This window comes from Mustela putorius, unplaced genomic scaffold (assembly GCF_011764305.1).
Source record: "Mustela putorius furo isolate JIRA1106 unplaced genomic scaffold, ASM1176430v1.1 tig00003853_pilon_pilon_pilon, whole genome shotgun sequence".
Classification (NCBI taxonomy): Eukaryota; Metazoa; Chordata; class Mammalia; order Carnivora; family Mustelidae; genus Mustela; species Mustela putorius.
Genome location: NW_025422005.1, coordinates 14,017,843 through 14,035,365, shown reverse-complemented (window position 1 = coordinate 14,035,365; position 17,523 = coordinate 14,017,843). Strand labels below are relative to the sequence as shown.

Below are 17,523 nucleotides of genomic sequence, written 5' to 3'. Positions count from 1 at the left end.
TTTCAGTTGTTTAGACTTAGCTCCTCAGTGACTCACTGTTTGGGCTCTGATGACCCAGGCCAGGAGCCAGGGGCTGCCAGGAGGGGCCCTCGTTAAAATCAAAAGGCAGTGGTGAACCATGGGGAGCCCCCTCTTTGGAGCCCATGACTCACAGCTGCTGGGTGATCCTGGCCAGGTGCACATACCTCCCTGGCCCTTCCCAACCCCCTAGTCTCATGGGGTGGGGGTGGGGGGTGTGAGTTCCCAGAGGATCAGGAGCAGGAAATGGGAGTGGTTCGAGGCAAGCCTGAACCCCAGCTCGGCCAGTGCTCACCCGGCCTTACCTTGCATTAAAAACTTTTAATCCCAAATCGTTGGCTAAGATCCCGTCACCCAGATGTCTCTTCCCCTCCGCAGGTGGCACCCGCCCCAGTCCTGGACCCCTGACCTGCACCCCCCAACCACAGTGTCACGGATCTTGTCGGGAAGTCCATCCCGTCTGCAGGCGTGAGACCCAGCCTCTGCACCAAACCAGCTCCTGAGCAGCTGGCCTTCTGCCTGGGGTCAGTCTCATGTGGCGATTTTCCTCCAAGGGCACTTTCCTCCATTAAAATAGAAAAGAAATAAAAAAGTGAAAAGCATATGTATGACCGCATTGGTAGGAAGGCAAATATAATCTAGGCTGTGTTATAGTCATTCTGATTGTAAAGAAATTCATGCATTTGGGGAGCCCTTAAAACGACCATGCTAGGCACCAACCTTACTAGAAGCACGAGGTAGGCCCTTTAAACTGTCTGGGCCCATATCCTGGCTCACCGTGGACTCAGTTTACTTCTCCATAAAGTGGGGATGATCAGAGCAGCAGCATCATGGGACTCTTTGAAGCCTCCCTGAGATCTTGCCTAAGAAGGGTTTGGGGCACCATCCTGGCCATAGCAAGTACTCAGAGGGGGCGAGCTGCCTGGTGGCATTTGAGCTTCCCATTCTGCCAGGAAGGAGGCAAGCTGGGATGCCTTCCGTCCCCATAATACAGACAGGAAAACGAAGGAGACAAGCAAGGCAAAGGACCTGCCTCAGTGGCAGAAGCAGGACCACGAGGCTGCAGATCAGGCAGCTCCCAGGTGCTGTGCTGACGGAAATCGCTGGTCAAGTTATCCCCACTCCAGACCAGGAACAGGGAGGGCAGGGCATGAGGTGTCCCAGGCCAGCACAGGGGGCATCTTGCTTCCCCTTCTGCCGCCGTGGACTCAGGGGTGTGGGCAGCAACCAGCCCACGAGGCCACGGTGCGCCCGTGACTGCTGGGACTTGGCAATCTCCTAGCACAACAGAGCTGGGCCCTCCTCCCATCCCTCGGCCCCTCCCGACCTCTAGCCAAGCTCTGAAGCCTGGCCTCTGTGTTCTGACCTCACCATGGGGATGGCAGCTCATGCTGGGAGACAAGCTGGGCCAGGGGGTACTGTCTCCCCAACACATTCCCTAAGATAACATCAAAAGGATGGAAGTTTCCAGTCCATGCTGGAATGTGGGTTTTCCAGCTGACTCAGACAGAGTCTATTTCTATGGCTACACACTACACCACTGCCTGGGGATCTAGGGAGACAGAAGTCACATCTGGGAGCATTTTCACTGCTTGTCAAACAAGCAGGAGCCTGCCCAGGAAAGAACAATGAAGAAAAATCCCTAAGCTCAGCTGGCTGAGCTCCCAGCCTCTGGCCTATTCGATCTTGGACAAATGGCCCTCCAGGTCCCCAAGGGTCCTGCCTCTTGGTCAAGCTACACTCAGCACTCTCCTACTGGGTAACATGGAGCAGGGGACACGGAGCAGGGGGCAGGGATCAGAGGGCTTGCTGCAGTAGCTAACAGCATGGAAACAGGACAGACTTGGCGATGTGGACGTCAGTGTCTTAGCTTTTCTGGGCCTCAGTTGCTGCATCAGTAAAATGGGGGTGAGAAAAAGATGCCACGAATGAGAAGCCTTTGGTACAGCCCCTCGCTCACAGCCCAGCCAGTGAGAGCTATCACCATGGTTTTTGGAAAGGGGTAGGTGAAGGGAGAGGCAGGGAAAAGAGAGAGCCACAGACTGCTCCCCAAAACCCCTTGGGAACCAAGTGCATAGGCCCCCGACTGGCCCCTCCCCTGGGGAATTGACCAAAGACCTGGAAGTATAGTTGCATCACTGCGCATTCGGGGGTTAATGATGGGGAGTGGACAGGACCCAGTATTTAACTAATTGGGGAGCTGCCCTGAGATCAGAAGCACCCCGCTCACTTCCTTCTCCCGTAGCCCAGCTCCTCTGCCCCCTGCTCACCTCCCCTCCCCTCGGGATGAAGCCTCCCCCTCTTCTGACCTTCCTCTGCCTCCTGGGTAAGTGACCTATGTGACCTTCTCTCTTCCCCGGAGGTCCTGGAACCAGGCTCTAGGGAAGTTGTGGGGGGTCAACTCTAGGCCAGTTGTGCCTAAGGCAGCACAGGCCAGGGAAGAAGGGACAGGTGGGGGGAGGGAATGCAGCCGGGGGGGGCCTGGGAGGGCACAGGAAAGGGGCTGGTGGGGACCCATGGTAACACAGACGGGGTTCCTGCCCCCTGCGCTCCACGTCTTCCCCATGAGCTTCCATTTTGGGCTCCAGCCTGCCTGGATGGACAAACCCCCACCGCTGTATCAGCAGGATCTGGAGGCATTCGGGGAAGTCCAGGAGGTCATGAAGCCGATCCAGTGGCATCTGATGGGACTTGGTGGGGAAGAGCGCTCTGGGGGCATGGAGCTGATGCCTGGGGAAATGACCAGGACCCGCTGGGAGACATTTGGGGTGCAGGGGGGGTGCAAGCAGGAGGATGAGTGGGTGGTAGTCTGGAGATGAGGGAGGGGGGCGGGAGGAGCCCTGGGTACGTTGTCACAGCGGGGTGAGCACTAGGGATCGGGGTGGGATGGACGGCGTGGGAATATCATTACTGGCTGGCGTCATTGTTGTTGGGAGCAAGGTGCGTGGTGAGGTGGGCTGGACGATCTGGAGGTGTCTGACTCAGATTTAAGGGGATGTGAGGGAAGCTGGCTGCAGAGGGCAGGGCCCTGATGGGTCTGCCCGCCTCTGCCCTCCGTCCCCGCAGTGGCCCTGGCCAGCGGGAACCTGGTCCAGTTTGGGGTGATGATCGAGAGGATGACGGGGAAGCCAGCGCTGCAGTACAATGACTACGGCTGCTACTGCGGTGTTGGGGGCTCCCACTGGCCCGTGGACCAGACGGACTGGTGAGCAGATGGCCCTGCCGGCGGTGGGGGGGGGGGCGGCTCCCGGGGGCGGGGAGGAGCTGGGACACCCTGCGAGTGGAGGCTGACCTCTCCTTGGAGCTCTGGGCCCCCCGGCAGCCCCTGGTCCACCCCAGCTTGGCTCCCAGGCCCCTCCAGACTGAACGTGACCCTTCCAGGTGCTGCCATGCCCATGACTGCTGCTACGGGCGCCTGGAGAAGATGGGCTGTGAACCCAAGCTGGAAAGGTATCTCTTCTCTGCCAGCAAGAACAACATCTTCTGCGGTAAGCGAACAGCTCTGGAACGCCCCAGACCCCAGGTTGGATGGGGGAGAGCAGCTTCAGACAGGAGCACCCCCCCCCCCCGCGCCCATGGCGGCCCCTGCTTCCTCGTCAGGGCCGGACCCTGGGCTAGAGGGATGGGCGGGGTAGGTCTTCCATCATCAGGGCATTGTAGAGAAAGACTGAGCTCCCCCCGCCAGACTGGTATCCAGTCTAAAGTTCCCAGGACCCGTGGGCTCCTGCCTTGGCTCCAGGCCTTCTCCCCACCAGAGAACCCCCAGCTCCAGCCTGAGAAGGAGGCACAAAGGAGGCAGAGCTGAGCCAGGCCCAGAGGAGCTATACCCACACCCCCTCTCCAGGGCCTGGGCAGCAAGGTTCAGAGCAATGTCCCCAGGACAGACCCTCGAGGGCACAGTCCCAGACTGAGCTAGAACTACAATTTGGGACAGCTGACTCCACTCTCGAAGGCTGACTCCCCCTGGTGGGGCTCTCAGGCTGGATCTATTTGCTCAGCTTTGCCAGATCCAATGCCCACTTGAGGATTAGTTTTCCTCTGGTCCCCAGCCCCATGGAAGCCTCCCAGACCAGGTGGCAGTGTGGAGGGAGCCCAGATCCAAGCATCAAGCCTCCCCGCTGCAAAGCCAGAGCCGCCTGGAGGGAAGGGCGGGGGCTGAGTGAGGGGGTGGCCGAAGAACCCAGGGGAGTCAAAGAAGACAGCTCTGATCTCTAAGGCCTGTCCTGGGAGCAGGGTGGGCAGAGCCAGGACCAAAACCACTGGAGGCAGATTTAGCTCAGTCTCTTGCTCCCACAGCCATCTCTTTACACAGCAAGGCAGCTTTGACAGGTAGTGAGCTCTCCGTCACAGCAGGGTTATGCAAGGTAGGAACGAGTCACCTGTCTGGAATGGCACTGAGGGCATGATTGCGGAGAGGTGTCAGGAGGACAGGGTCAGAGGATCAGGGCTTCACTTTCTCCCCCACTGGGTGACTTTGGGCAAGAGATGTGACCTCTCCAAAGCCTCTGTTTCCTAATCTATAAAATGGAGCCAGTCACACTGCCTTTCCCAGCTTAATCTAGCTCCTAGCAAGAACCACCCAAAAGAACCCAGGCAGCCGATAAACCCCTGAATTTTGCTGGAATAGCAGATGTGGGCAGAACCCTGGTGGGAAGTGGAGGCTGACCTTTGAGGGGAAAAAGAGGAGGCTTGGACATTTCTGTGAGATGTATTCATGGGAACAGGGAGGAGCCAGAGCTGCCAAGGGCCAACAGAGGCTTTGGAGAGAAGGGGAGGCCCTGGGACCCCGCTGTTTAGAGAACCGAAGCCGACTCTACCCCAGGCCAGGTGTGAGCACACACTTAGAGAGGGAGTCTGAAGACAAGTGCCAGAGAAACGGGCTCTGTCCCCTCGAATGGAGACAGCCCCAGGGCCCGAGCAAGCCCCGAGCTTCAGTCCCAACAGGCTCCAGTCTGGGCCCAGGCTGCTCCGGGACGCACAGGTCACCTGGGACTGAGTTGCTGTCATTTCTTGCTCCCCTGTCAGCTCGCTGGCTGCCCTCCAGCACCATCCATGGCTCCCACAGGGAAGGGGTTGTCTAGAAATCTGTCCTGGGGCTGGAGCAGGTGCATTAGAGACCCAGACGGCCGACCAGAGGGCCGGGGCAGGGGTGGGTGGTGCATGGGTGTGGGAGAGGAAGGCAGAACAGCTAGGACAGATGTCCCCCAGCTTCCCAGTGTCCTGGGAGTCCCCCAGACACCCCCTGGGCCCTGCCCCGCTCCACCCACACCCAAAACACCCCCGCGGCTGTGGGCTCCCAGCAGAATGGGACAGAGAACGCAGACCTCAGAGAGCGGGAGGCTCAAGCCCTAGGGTCCCTGACCCACCTTGTCCCATCAGCCGGCCGAACCGTCTGCCAGCGTCAGACCTGCGAGTGTGACCGGACTGCCGCCCTCTGCTTCCGCCAGAACCTGGGCACCTACAACCGCAACTTCGTGCGCTATCCCAACACACTGTGCAGCGGCCCCACACCGCCCTGCTAGGGCCAGGCCCGCCTCTGCACTGGGCCTCACCTCCAGCGGCCCCGGTCTGGGCAGCACTGACACCAAAGGCTCTCCCTCCAGAAAGTCCTTTCTCACACCCCCACCCCCACCCCACCCCCGAGAGCTCCCAGACTGTGGCCTGGACCATTGCTGGTCCTCCTAGGAAGAGCCAAGGGACCCTCTAGCACCCAGAAGATTCTATAACCCAGCCCTGAGATCCCCATTCCCTCTCCTAAGTAAGTGAATAATGTCCTATGATTCTAATATTCTCTGATTCCCAGATTCTATCATTATAGGATTTCATTAGTCCGTAGTTTCTTTCATTCACTTTTTTTTTTCTTCCGAGTCTCTACCCTGTGCCAGCAATGTGCTAAATAAGCACTGGGGATGCGGCAGGAACCAATGGGACACGGTGACCTCTGCGGGGAATTCTAACATTCTGCCCTTTCCATTTCCCCTTAGAGTAAGTTTTTGTGATTCTCTTTTTCTAACATTCTACAACCTTATGCAAGACAGTAATGGCGATCTCCAGAAGGAATAGATCTGGCCATATGGTGTCATGTGAGAAGCATGAAAAATACCAACCTAAAAATATTGTCCCCACCATGTCAGCAGGCCTCAAATCCCTCCGATTAGCAGAACGGCTAAGTGTGGGGAAAGAAAAAAAAAAAAAAGCTCCAGAATCATGAATCATTCAAACCCTTCCTTTGACCGAAAGGTGGCCAGGGGACAGAGAGGGGACGCTCTACCTGCAGGGGTGTCCTCCCTCCCAGCCAGCATGCCTCTGTTTCTTCATGCGTTGGTATCAACCAATGACACCCTGCATGGGCACATATGGCCATGTCAACCTAACCCTCTGGTTGTCAACTTGGAGAGGCCAGAGTGGCCAGAGAAGATCCGCGGAGATCGTGCCCTGGCGGGGTCAGGCTTCTGATATGGGGGGGAGGGGGGAGGAAAGACATCAGCCTCCGGCATCTAACTCTGGAGCCACGAAGATTTTAAGGCACTGAAGGGTTCCCCCCAGGTGGGATGCGGCCAACCCTGGAAGCGAGGTACGTCAGCAAAGTCTACTCAGTATGGACAGAATCCTCTCTACTCTCTACAGTAGGGTGATAAAGCCTGCCAGGACTGGGATGAGCCCATCCAATGAGACAAGCATGGGACAAGGTATTACACAGAAGGGACAGAGCTCACAGCAGACACGCAATAAATGTTCACGCCATTTGTCGTTTTCATGGCGCGTATGCAACTTTCTGGACTTGGAGGGCAGGGAAGAGTGAGAAAACAGCAGACACATGATCGTCATAAACTTTGAAAGGTGCAGATGTTCTGTGTTAGCAAAAACAAAAGGGGGAGGGGAGGTGGTGAGCGCACTTTGCCACTTTGAATGATGCTGGTCCCCTGCAAGGAGTCACAGGACCATCAGGTCTTAAGAGCGACACAGGGATTGGAGAGGCAAGCGAGCGCGTGTGTCGGGAAGAGTGGTCCTAAGGCGCCCTCTGGTGTCCACTAGGTTTAAGCTACAAGGAGGAAACCTAAATTCAGCTCTTAACTAGATTTCCCTTCATCAGGGGACAAAGTAGCTTCTGGGCGGGTGAAATGGGTCCCTCGGCATCATCAATAATATGCTGAGAAAAACCACAAAGCCCTTACAGACATCTTAGAACACTAGATGTCACTGCATAAGCGAGGCACACGGGCAGAGGGAGCTGGTGTGGGGAGATGGAGAGAGGGTACGCTCTGGGCGCGATGGGTGTGAGGCAGCAACGGGACGGCCCCCGGCTCACCCGACAGGTGTGCGGCCATCCGGCCGAGTGAAAACTGGAACTTCCGAGCTAGACCCGTGCAGTCCATTTTCCCAGTGATCCGTAACCGTTCATGGAATCAATAAATGGATCTGGACTCCGTGTACATGTCTGTGGTACGCACATTCGTCGCCAGGTGCACACTTGCAGCAATGACCAAAAATCCCTGAACTTGAGGTCACACAGTTCCCAGGTCAAGACCTCTCTGCTCAGCCAGTTAGCCACGGTGCCTCTGTTCCAGGCCTGCGGCTCTGTGCAGCCCGTGGACACCAGCAACTGCATCTTCCGGGAGCTTGTCAGAAATGCAGGCTCTCAGACCTGACCCCAGGCCCACGGAGGCAAAACCTGTAGGTTAACAAGACAGCCCCTTACCCCGAGTGACTCGTGTGGCCATTGAAACCCAAAACACCCGGACGCGGGGCCCACTGGAACAAGGCGGGCGGGCTGTGGCAAGGTTTGAATGAGTTAGCGTTTGTGAAAGTGCAGACAATGCCTAGCACATAATAAGCGTTCGTGTCCTGTGAATGAATGACAGCCATAATGATAGCTGACACTTTAACAAGTCTTGGCACTTCTAAATGCTTTCTGTTTATTAAAGCACTGTTCTAAGTGCTTTGTGTTTAGTAATTCACTGAATAAACGAAGGAACGCATGAGGCCTGGGGGCTACCTCAGGGCTGGGGGCGGGACCCTGTTACCTCAATGTTCATAGATGGCCTCTCCAATTTTGATGACACGATTTGGACTGACTTGCTTTGTTCCACTTAACCCCTAACATAAGCTATTCACGAAATGCTCGATCAAGTAACTTGCTGAGTAAGGATGAGAAATCAAAGCAGATTGGAGTTTCCGATTAGGATTCCACCAGACCTCCATCTGCTTCTTTGGGACTTCTTCGTGGTGTCACTGCTGGAGATTTGAACCTCCAGTAAGTGTGTATGTGTGTGCACCGGCGACACAGCTGGTCCTTCGCTGAATGCCAGAGATAGAGACCTATCAGATGTGGCCAACCTGCAGACAGACACCTTATTCTATACTAGTGTTTTCCTAGAGCAAGACTAGACCAGCAGGACCCTCTTCTTCCAGCCAGTCACCGTCCGAGACTGACTTCCTCTTCCCCAAGTTTGATTTCCATCATGTCGCTCCCTCCTCTGCCCCCAAACCATCAGTAGCTCCCACTGTCCATCAACCCGTGGTGTTCAGGCGTGGCATCATCTGCTTTTCTAGCCTCGGTGATCCAGCCGTATATACAGTTCTTTATAGCACAACATCATCATGAACAGTCCCAGAACCTGCCTCCACCCACCGCCTTTCAGCCTTCACACCTCTGTACAGAGCTGTCTTCAGCCTGGAAGCTTCCCTGTTCACATGTGAAAATCTGCACGCTTGAGGCATATCTCAGATGCCACCTTCTCCGTGATGCTTTTCCAGCTGGAGATTTCACCCTCCTCTGAAATGCCAGGCAACGTGTTGGCACCTTTCCTGGTCCACTTACGCCCCATCATCGGGGTCCCTGTCTAAGGTTCCTAGGCAGTGCAGTGGAGGTAGACTGCTCTAGATTCAAATCCCGCTGCACGTCTGCGATCGTGGGCCTGTTACGTCTTCCTCATGTGTAAAATGGGTATGGAATCACCAGGCTCACAGAGTGGTTCAAAGATTTAAGTGAGACAAGGTATTCAGAGTGCGTGGAGCGTTCCAGAAGCTCCATCCCGGCCGAGCTGCTCTAAGCATTTTTGCCTCCCCTACCGCACCCATCACAGTTCATGCTAGATAAGTATCTGTTCGGTTGAATCCATGGACACATGATAATCGGAATTATTTTAGGGATGTGGCAGCAGGCACAGGATAAATCCTATGCTCGTTTATTCAAGGAGCCCCGGAGCTCACTACTCTGAGTGCTCACTGATCTTAAGCTGAGACATTTGAAAATCATTCACTGTCAGTGCCGCAAGCGGAGGTCCAAAAGAGGAAACACCTGGCCAGAGAGAGCATGCGCAGCTCTGTTCCTGGAGGGCTGCGACCTGTGCAGGGCTCCAAAATCAAAATGCACCCAGAGGCCAACTCCCAACACCACTGAACAGTTAGGATAGGCGAAGTCCGCCTCATCTCGGAGAGTCGCGCGGCAAGCACGGCCTTGGTCATTCGGTAGGAAAAGCCACAGGACACATGTTTGAAGACATGCCCAGTCTGGGTGCCTGGGTGGCTCAGTCAGTTATGTGTTTGCTTTTAGCTCAGGTCGTGATCCTGGAGTGGCAGGATAGAGTCCCACATTGGGCTCCCCGCTCAGCGGGGGCTCTGCTTCTCCCTCTGCCTCTGCTCCTTCTCCTGCTCATTCTCGAATAAATAAAAAAAATCTTAACAACAACAACAAAAAGGGCCCAGTCTTTCCCCAAACAAACTGTATATCCTTAATAAACTGTCCTTAGAACATGCAATAACCCCTGTAGGGTCTCCCTCTCTCCCCTTTCAGCCCAGGCCAAGTGTCGCTTCCTCCGCCAAGCCTCCTTGATTTCCCTGAGTTCACGGTCCTCCTGGTATAGGATCACCTTTCACATCGTGTGTATGTCCCCTTTCACTCCTGGAAACTTGGGAGGACAGAGTCCATGCCTGAGTCTATGCCCAGAAATAAGAACTGGAAAATACAGGTCCAGTAAATGCAGCATGGACTCTTGGATGCTTGGATGGGTGAAAAAAATTGAATAAAAGTGGGAGAACCTTGAGGTACCGAAGTCACTCTGCCATAGGGAGGTTCAGACAAGTTTCCCTTCTGCCAAGCCGGTACCTATGAAGCGGCAAGATTGGTCCCAGCCCCTTACGAACAAACAAGTTCTCAATCGCTGAGTCACTGTGATCCGAGGGCCCACGTCGTCCAGCGGCCCAGCCAAAACCCACACTGGCGCAGAGCATCCTATGACCAATTTTTATTGTATCTCAAGGCACATCTCCACCTTCCGAGCATTGGGGCACGTGTAAAGGCTCGCGGGACGACTGGTAAATAAGAAACGTTAAACCTGGGTTTCCAAACCAGCTTTCTCCTAGGCAACCATGAAGTTACCGAAAAGGGACACATACCAGCCACTGTCCCCCTTGTGGTATTTCAGTCTTTGGCATCCTGCTGTCATTCACCCTGAGTGAGCACTGCCGTTTGTAAACAGCAAACTTCCTATACTCTGATCATTCCCTACTTGGCCCGAGAACATTTTAACCTCACAGGCTCAGCCCGCCCCATAGACAGGACCTCATGGGTCACCTGGGCCCAGGCAGGAAGCCCCTGGACCCCCGCCTGAGCTAGCAGGTGGCACCTCGGGTCTCTGGTGAATCACTGCCGGCTGGAATCCAGCTGAGGGAGCACCTGAATTGGGACATCGCTTTGATTCTAGTAGGTTCTTTCAGAAAGATTCTCAGTTGGGTTGACAGGATCTGGACCCCTGGCCTCACGGACTCAGGAATGTGCGCCCGGAGGTCTCTCAGTCATGGACGGAGACGAAGATCACTCAAGGATAGTGACCGGGGGAAACATCTATGCCCGTAGCCACATGTCCATTCACGCAGGGTGCTACTGGATACCTTCTGGCATCAAGGTACTGTGGAGCCAATTTGAGTATAAAATTAGAAAGAGTGGGAGTCTCGAGGCCAAAATTCCCAGGATGTGGCAAGGCCCAATGAGATCGCACCGGCCTTGACCACGTGATTGGCCAGAGAACTTCGTGTGGGTTGGCCCCTGTGACCACTGGGGACTTCCCTACCTCCTGGTTTTCTGCAGCTGCCCTTCTCCCTGCCCTGCCCCCTGCGGAGGACCTCTCCCGGCATCTGTGCTCCAGTCCCAGCTGCCCACGCGTCTGGTGGGCTTGGCCTCCTCCCAGCACAGGTCAAAGCGACCCTTAGAGCTCTGGAGTGGCAGCCAACAGAAGCTGCTCCGTATTTAGACAACTCCGAATTCTCAGACATATTCCTAGGTATCCACCCACCTTTAGCGCCCCGTCCTTCAGGGCAGCTCTGCCATCGAGCGCGGTGGTGGCACCCACCTGTACCGAAGCTCGTCAGCTGCTCCAAGCCTGGTGAGAACCCAAATGACCGTGCCCTCCCTCTTCCATGCCACGGCCTCTAAAAAGGCCACTAGCTGCCATGCTCTCCCAGTCTCATGCACTCAAACGGTGGTCCCGCTGGCGAAAACAACGCGAAGCTTTGTCTTTAAACTAGAATTTATTGGTATACAAAACTCCATTTCATAGATAAAGTGGCACATCTTTGCAGCTTCTATTGCACCAAGTATGGAAGATTAAAAACACACAAAAAAAGAAACATTTGGTTTTGAAAACACTGCAAATAGCCAAGTACAGTACTTTGGTAAATAAAAATAAAATGGTTCAGATGAACACAATCTGTGAAAAGAAACCACTGAGAGGAAATGAACTATGGACATCAGACAATGGTCACATTTCTCCCCGTCAAGCTCCAGAGATAAGGCAAGACTTGCTAAGTCTAAGGATTGTGACCCCATGGAGGTAAGTATCTCCAGACTGAAGCTAGGACAAGTATAGTGCAATTAGAAAAAAGAGATGGTTCCTGAGCCTGCGAAGGCCCGTGTTCCCCACAGACACACCGCGCTCCTTCCCGGGGGGTTCACGCCCTCCGGCACCTCTGCGCCAGCAAGAGGAACACACAGGGCTCGAGTCTAACTCCCGGCTCCTTCCGTCTTCTCACTGAGCTCGGTGGTCCTGGAGCTTGCTGGAAGGGTGGCTGGGGAGGCCGAGGGCCCTCCTGCCATGGAAAATGAACAATGAGTGTGGGAACATGGCGGACAGCCCCACAATAGTGTTCTTCAAGTTTTGGTCAAGGGACCTGCCAGAGGCTCAAACCACAGGCTGAGGTTTCTGACTGAGCTCCAGTGACTGTCCCAGACGGCCGGCCATGGGGCCTGCTGGCTGCTGATGTGCGCAGGGGTAGGGGCAGCCCTCACGTGCTTTGTCCGAGGATGGCCGCCCACCTGACGACAGGCATAGGAAGTCGCAGCCGTTCTGGAGCGCGGGGCTGCCCTGCTGGAAACCGAGCCACGGCGCAGAAGTTCATGCTTTACAGAAACGTTCTTCATGACCGCAGCCCCTTCTCTGGTAACTCTGCAAAGACGCTAACCATTTTAACCAAGCTACAAAGCACCCCTAACTAGCAGAGAGAGACTAGTATGCTTAGAAGACATGGCTAAGAGCCTGAGGTCACCAGGAACATCACCTGGTGCCTGAGCAGAGCGAGGCAACCTGTAGGCCCACCAATTCCCCAGGGACCAGACTCTGTGACGGGCAGGGGGGGGAGTCACCACCTCCGCCTCATTCCAGTAACTCATTTGCCCTCTAGTATGTGGCAGCAGATTTCCCTAAATACGTCATCTAGAAGACCTTCGCTTCAGTGTCAGCAGAAAAACACAATCTGCTTTAGAGTCAGGAAAACACAGGTCGTAAAAAAGTGCTATTATTCAATCACCTCCGAACAACTGTCAGAAGGCCCCAGAGTTTCCCACGCCTGTTCTGAACGCGGAGGTGGACAGTGACGACTGAAAATGACCAAACGGGAGAACAGCAGCAGACTCTGAATCTAGACGTTTGCTACAGACAGACAGAGCCTTGAGGTAAAAAGGTAAAAAGGTGAAGAACCACGTGTCTGCCCAAAATGGGAGTCTGCGAGGGCCCCAGGTGTGACCCACGGAGACCAAGCGCTCCATTTTCTTCCATTGACTCAGGGAGACCGTTAGTCAGCATGGACTAGAAATCCCAGTTTCTGGGAACCAACTGCACGTTCAAGCTGACCATTTCTCAGAGGTCAAGTGACAGCATTCTATATAGACCCAGTAAAACCCGGGCAGAGACTGAAGTTTCTCAGAATGAGAGAAACTGCACATGGACGACAGGGATGCACCACGAGGACAGTTCAGCGCTGAAGTCCCTCGATGCCGACCGACTTCACGAGTGAGCGGCTCTCCCCGACGTCGCACGGCCCCCCTCGCCCAGGCCCCTGTCATTTCACATCGTAAACCCCAGGGAGAGGAGGCAGGGCGCCACCGATGACCAACTCAAAGGCTCCCGTGATGCCTGCTAGAGCCGCCCTGCAAGGGAGACCCCACTTCACAAGCCCTCAGGATCAAAACAGGTTTGGAAGTGTTTTCAGAGCTTATAAAAGAAAATACAGACAACCACCTCCGCTGATATCGAAGATCTTGCTTTCTGCCACCATCCCTCAACCAGGCTCTGCTCCAGAAAGCATATGTGCACACTACTGAAAATTACACGTACAGATGCGTTCTCTCTAATACCTCCTGATGGCAACTGTGTTATTTAGAAGGTGTGGTTCTAGGTTGCTTTAATACATCCACCTCTCTAGTACAAAGCTGTTGCCACTAAAATTTTATTTATTTTGACCTTTAAAAAATCTTATTTTAAAATCCATAAAACCTTTATATACAGTTTCTAAGACGAATAAGCAGCTACAGACCACTGCCCCATCCCCTTCTCCTGACCTCACTAAAGACTACTGAGACAACCCCAGGTAACATTAACTTCTAATAGCCAAAATGCAGCCCAGAGGCTAAGCAACACGCGCCTCCTAACGTGGGGTGCACATGAGTCACTGGGCTGGGGATGAGAGTTCCAACAACAGTCAACCCAGAGCCAAACACACTGGGCCTCCATGCTGGCCGCCAATAAAGTAATTTTCAAATGCCTACAAGGCAACTAAGTATACGGATCCCATCTACCTCATCCTTCAGTGAGACTGGGGCAGTAAAGTCTAAACTCACACGCTTAGCGAGAGAGATCACTAAAGTCGAATACATGTACCCCATTCCTAATAACTAACGTTTTAAACGCAGACCAATTTTAACTGGGAAACTATGAAATGGTAGTAAGAGAAAATTCCCGAAGCCAGATTAGTTTTTAAAACCACTGTTATTTTACCCCAGAAATGCTGAAGTCTATTATCAGAATTTGGTAATTTGTTAACAAGTGTGCCCAATATTATTTAATAACTTTTTAGCAGCTTCTAGTTAAACTTCTAAAACCCAACAGGGCCCAAGGCCACCTTCACTAACCAGGTAAATAAAGCAATTCTATTGCTCCCAACAAGGGGTATCCCTTATGGTTATTTCAGATTCCTAATCCTGCTGAGTTTCCAAAACCACGATCTTGACCTTCCTGAGAGGATCTGGTCTCTTGCCCTCTAGGCCTACTGGATGGACAAGAAAGAGTGTTCATTCAGGAAAGATCAACCACAGTCAGGAAAGTGTCCAGAGTCAAAAGCCAAGAGAATGATCGATCCGTAAGCACTGATCTCACTCCCTTGGAAACAGTAAGGCATCAGAGCCCATGAGCAGGGACTGAACACAAGAGCCTCCGAGTCAGGACTCCACAATGTGCAAAGAAAACATGCTCGGCACTTTCCAATCTGCTGACTATTACAAAGCTCTGTACCAGGAAGAAACCCAAATTGCAATGGCCTAAGAGCAGTTCCAAGAAACTACAGGTGCTCCAACTACAAAAAGTCACCAAAGTCAATAAACAAAAAATTAAAACACATCATTAAAACTGAAGAAAGCAAATCATCTGCTGAAAAAAGCAATTCAGTGAATCCAGGCCCAGCCCAGATAATGGTACATCCATTCAGTCAAAAGGTTTTTATTGTTTTCCCTTGTCCTTAGAACAGTTATAATTTTGAAACCTGAGGTGAAGTAACTAATTTACCTTCTGATTCAGCAGAACTTCTCTGTCCAAATACGGGGTCCCCAAAAGGCCAAGACTGTCCGTGACTGTCCAGTTCATACGTTCTGGGTTAAAAGCTCACAGTCACCTGTCAGTCTTAGGACTGACCCCTCTCCACCTCCCAAATTCATGTCAGAACTGTGGAGTCATTCCATGGCCTCTGCCCTGTTGGGCTGACCTGAGTCCCTGACAAGTGCTAGAGTGCGGAAGAATTTTTCCAACATCAAAATCCCAGATAGGGCTGGAACAGAAAGAAAGAAATGCAGCATTTGATGGGATTCCGTTTTCACAACATTAAGAAAACTGAGCATTAGGTCAAACTACTTCTCTGAAGGTATCTAAGTCTAGAACAGTGAGGAAGAAAACAGTTAATTATTTAAAAGGTGAACCTGAAAGGCTTTAGTTATTCTTCCAGACCTCTGCCCGCACAAAATCAAGTAACTCCTTAGAGTCTCTGCAGACCAAGACTGGACTCTCTTCATTTCTCCCTTTATAACCCTGGGTTCTGCTCTCCATACGGTCAGAAGTTCAGGATTACCTCATAAGCAGTAACATGCCACCTTCTCTGTGTCAAGAAACAAGTACCAAAACCTCAACACCACTACCACTTTTCCAGCCAAGTCCGGGCCTAATCAACATCGGGCGCGTTTCTGAGAAGGCGTGCGCACAAGCAAACTCAGCACCTGCATCCCACCTGAAACAGCCTCAGAGTGAGGAAGGAGAGAAACGGAGCTGTTGAATCTCCACCCTGACTACAGCCGCAACCCTCGTATCCTATAACTTTGGGAAAAATCTTTCCTGAATTAATTTCTGATTAACTTGGACTAGTAGAAAATTAAATCTAAACATGTTCCTGAGTTGAAGACCATTTACAAACTATCCTGTATGTGAATATCTGCTTGAAAATTAAAGGAAACCAAAGGAAACTTGTCATTCTGAATTTCTAACAATTAATCTAAACTACTTCGTGAACAATTATGGCAAAACTCACCCCAAGTGCTCAGGAAAAATCCCAGGGTCACTGAACTCTGATTTTCAAGGCAAATAAAACCACACCTAAAAGGTTTTTGCCTAAACTAACTATCCAACCCTAGGACTCGATGTTTTAATTGCAGAACAGGAATGGCTTCACTGAACGTTCATCAGACAGAACATACCACTAACAAAAGTCTGAGCCAAACAGAGGCAGCCTGAAAGCAGACTGACTCAGTGTACAAGCTCATGTGTGAGTCTGGGCGCCTGCACGTCACTTTGTGAGAGGTCGGCCTCCCTGGAGAGCCTGCTACGCGACGCTCCTTTCCCTTCCGCTCCTCGCGGCTCCCAGAAGGCCAGAGTCAGATGTTGAGAGCGGCAAAGGTCTTCACCAAGGTGACCTGCGTGTTTGCATCCGCTTCACTTCGGCTGCTGTCCCTGTGGCCGCTCCTGCTCTCCAGGGCCTTGTGACGGTGCCTCTCCTCCTGTCGCTTCTTCTTCTCCAGTCGCTGCTGCTCCCGCCTCTGTCTGTTGGTGACCTGAAAGAGAAGGCCGTGTGAGCTGCCCGCGCTGCGGACTCAGGTTCCACCAGGCCAAGGGGACACACGGGGCGGACAGATCCAAGAGGTCATGGGGCTGCTTCTCAGCAAGAACAGAGAAAACCCACCTAATACACCAGAAGTGATGCCTTTCCCATCACAGCTCTAATTTACACTTAAATTTCTATCTCTTTGCTGAGCTAGCAAAAGAAATAAATTTCATTCTTCTCAAAATCCAATTCACGATGACCTAAGAAACATTAACCCCAGTTCTGCACGAGATAATGCTCAAACATGCCAGAGGACCCCTTTCTCTACATAATTTAATGCCCCAGGTAACCCTAATAAAACCCTCAGAAGCTTACTGCATTTTTACCACTGCCTGTGGCTTTTGACATTATGCTGCATTTGGGGCTCAGAACTGCTTGGTGAAAAATCTTTAAAATTAATTCCCAATTCCATAAAAGGAATGGTACCATATACTATTTGCAGGAGTCAGGGGCGGGGAGAGAGACAGACAACCCTTCCGGGAAACATCTGACAATTTATCAAAAGGCCTTAAAAAGATTCAAATGTCCATACCCTTTAACCTATCCATTCCTCTTCTGGGACTCTAGCCACAAAAAAAAAAAAAAAAAAGCAACATACAAAGATTTACACACAAAGTTTTTCAGTGCAGATGACGGCATTTATTGTATAACACAGGTTAACCTGGCAGCACCTGGACGCACAGTAACACTGGGCGGGGAGAGAGGCTGTATGTGTGTACACAGAGCAGCACGGCCGGGCCCACCTCTATACGTCACTGCATGCAGCAAACTGGACAAGCAAGGTTCTCATTCTGCTTCTCGATGCCCCCTTATGCATTCCCATTTTTTCTGCAATAACTACTTTCAAAGCACCAGAAAACAATGACGCACTAA

At 52.6% G+C, this 17,523-nt stretch overlaps 2 protein-coding genes across 4 annotated transcripts in view; one reads left to right on the top strand and one right to left on the bottom strand.

The window, feature by feature from the left end:
• Positions 1-2,304: 2,304 nt before the first annotated feature.
• Positions 2,305-7,436, top strand: LOC101678904 (group IIE secretory phospholipase A2). Its single transcript, XM_004741305.3, has 4 exons — positions 2,305-2,344; positions 3,085-3,223; positions 3,400-3,506; positions 5,398-7,436. The coding sequence occupies exons 1-4, from the start codon at positions 2,305-2,307 to the stop codon at positions 5,538-5,540; spliced, it is 429 nt and encodes a 142-aa protein (XP_004741362.1). The 3' UTR covers positions 5,541-7,436.
• A 4,092-nt stretch (positions 7,437-11,528) lies between these two features.
• OTUD3 (OTU deubiquitinase 3) overlaps positions 11,529-17,523 on the bottom strand; it is a 29,889-nt gene continuing 23,894 nt past the window's right edge. For all 3 annotated transcript variants that reach the window (XM_004741306.3, XM_004741307.3, XM_004741308.3), the window contains one exon: positions 11,529-16,600. In XM_004741306.3, the coding sequence (XP_004741363.1) occupies positions 16,424-16,600 (177 nt within the window). In that variant the 3' untranslated portion in view covers positions 11,529-16,423. The remainder of the gene's footprint in view (positions 16,601-17,523) is intronic.

Bases quoted from the DNA above. Each gene is read 5' to 3' on its own strand.
- LOC101678904 (XM_004741305.3), top strand. From the start codon at position 2,305: ATGAAGCCTCCCCCTCTTCTGACCTTCCTCTGCCTCCTGG. The intron at 2,345-3,084 runs GTAAGTGACCTA...CCGTCCCCGCAG, and splicing joins GACCTTCCTCTGCCTCCTGG to TGGCCCTGGCCAGCGGGAAC. The intron at 3,507-5,397 runs GTAAGCGAACAG...TTGTCCCATCAG, and splicing joins CAAGAACAACATCTTCTGCG to CCGGCCGAACCGTCTGCCAG.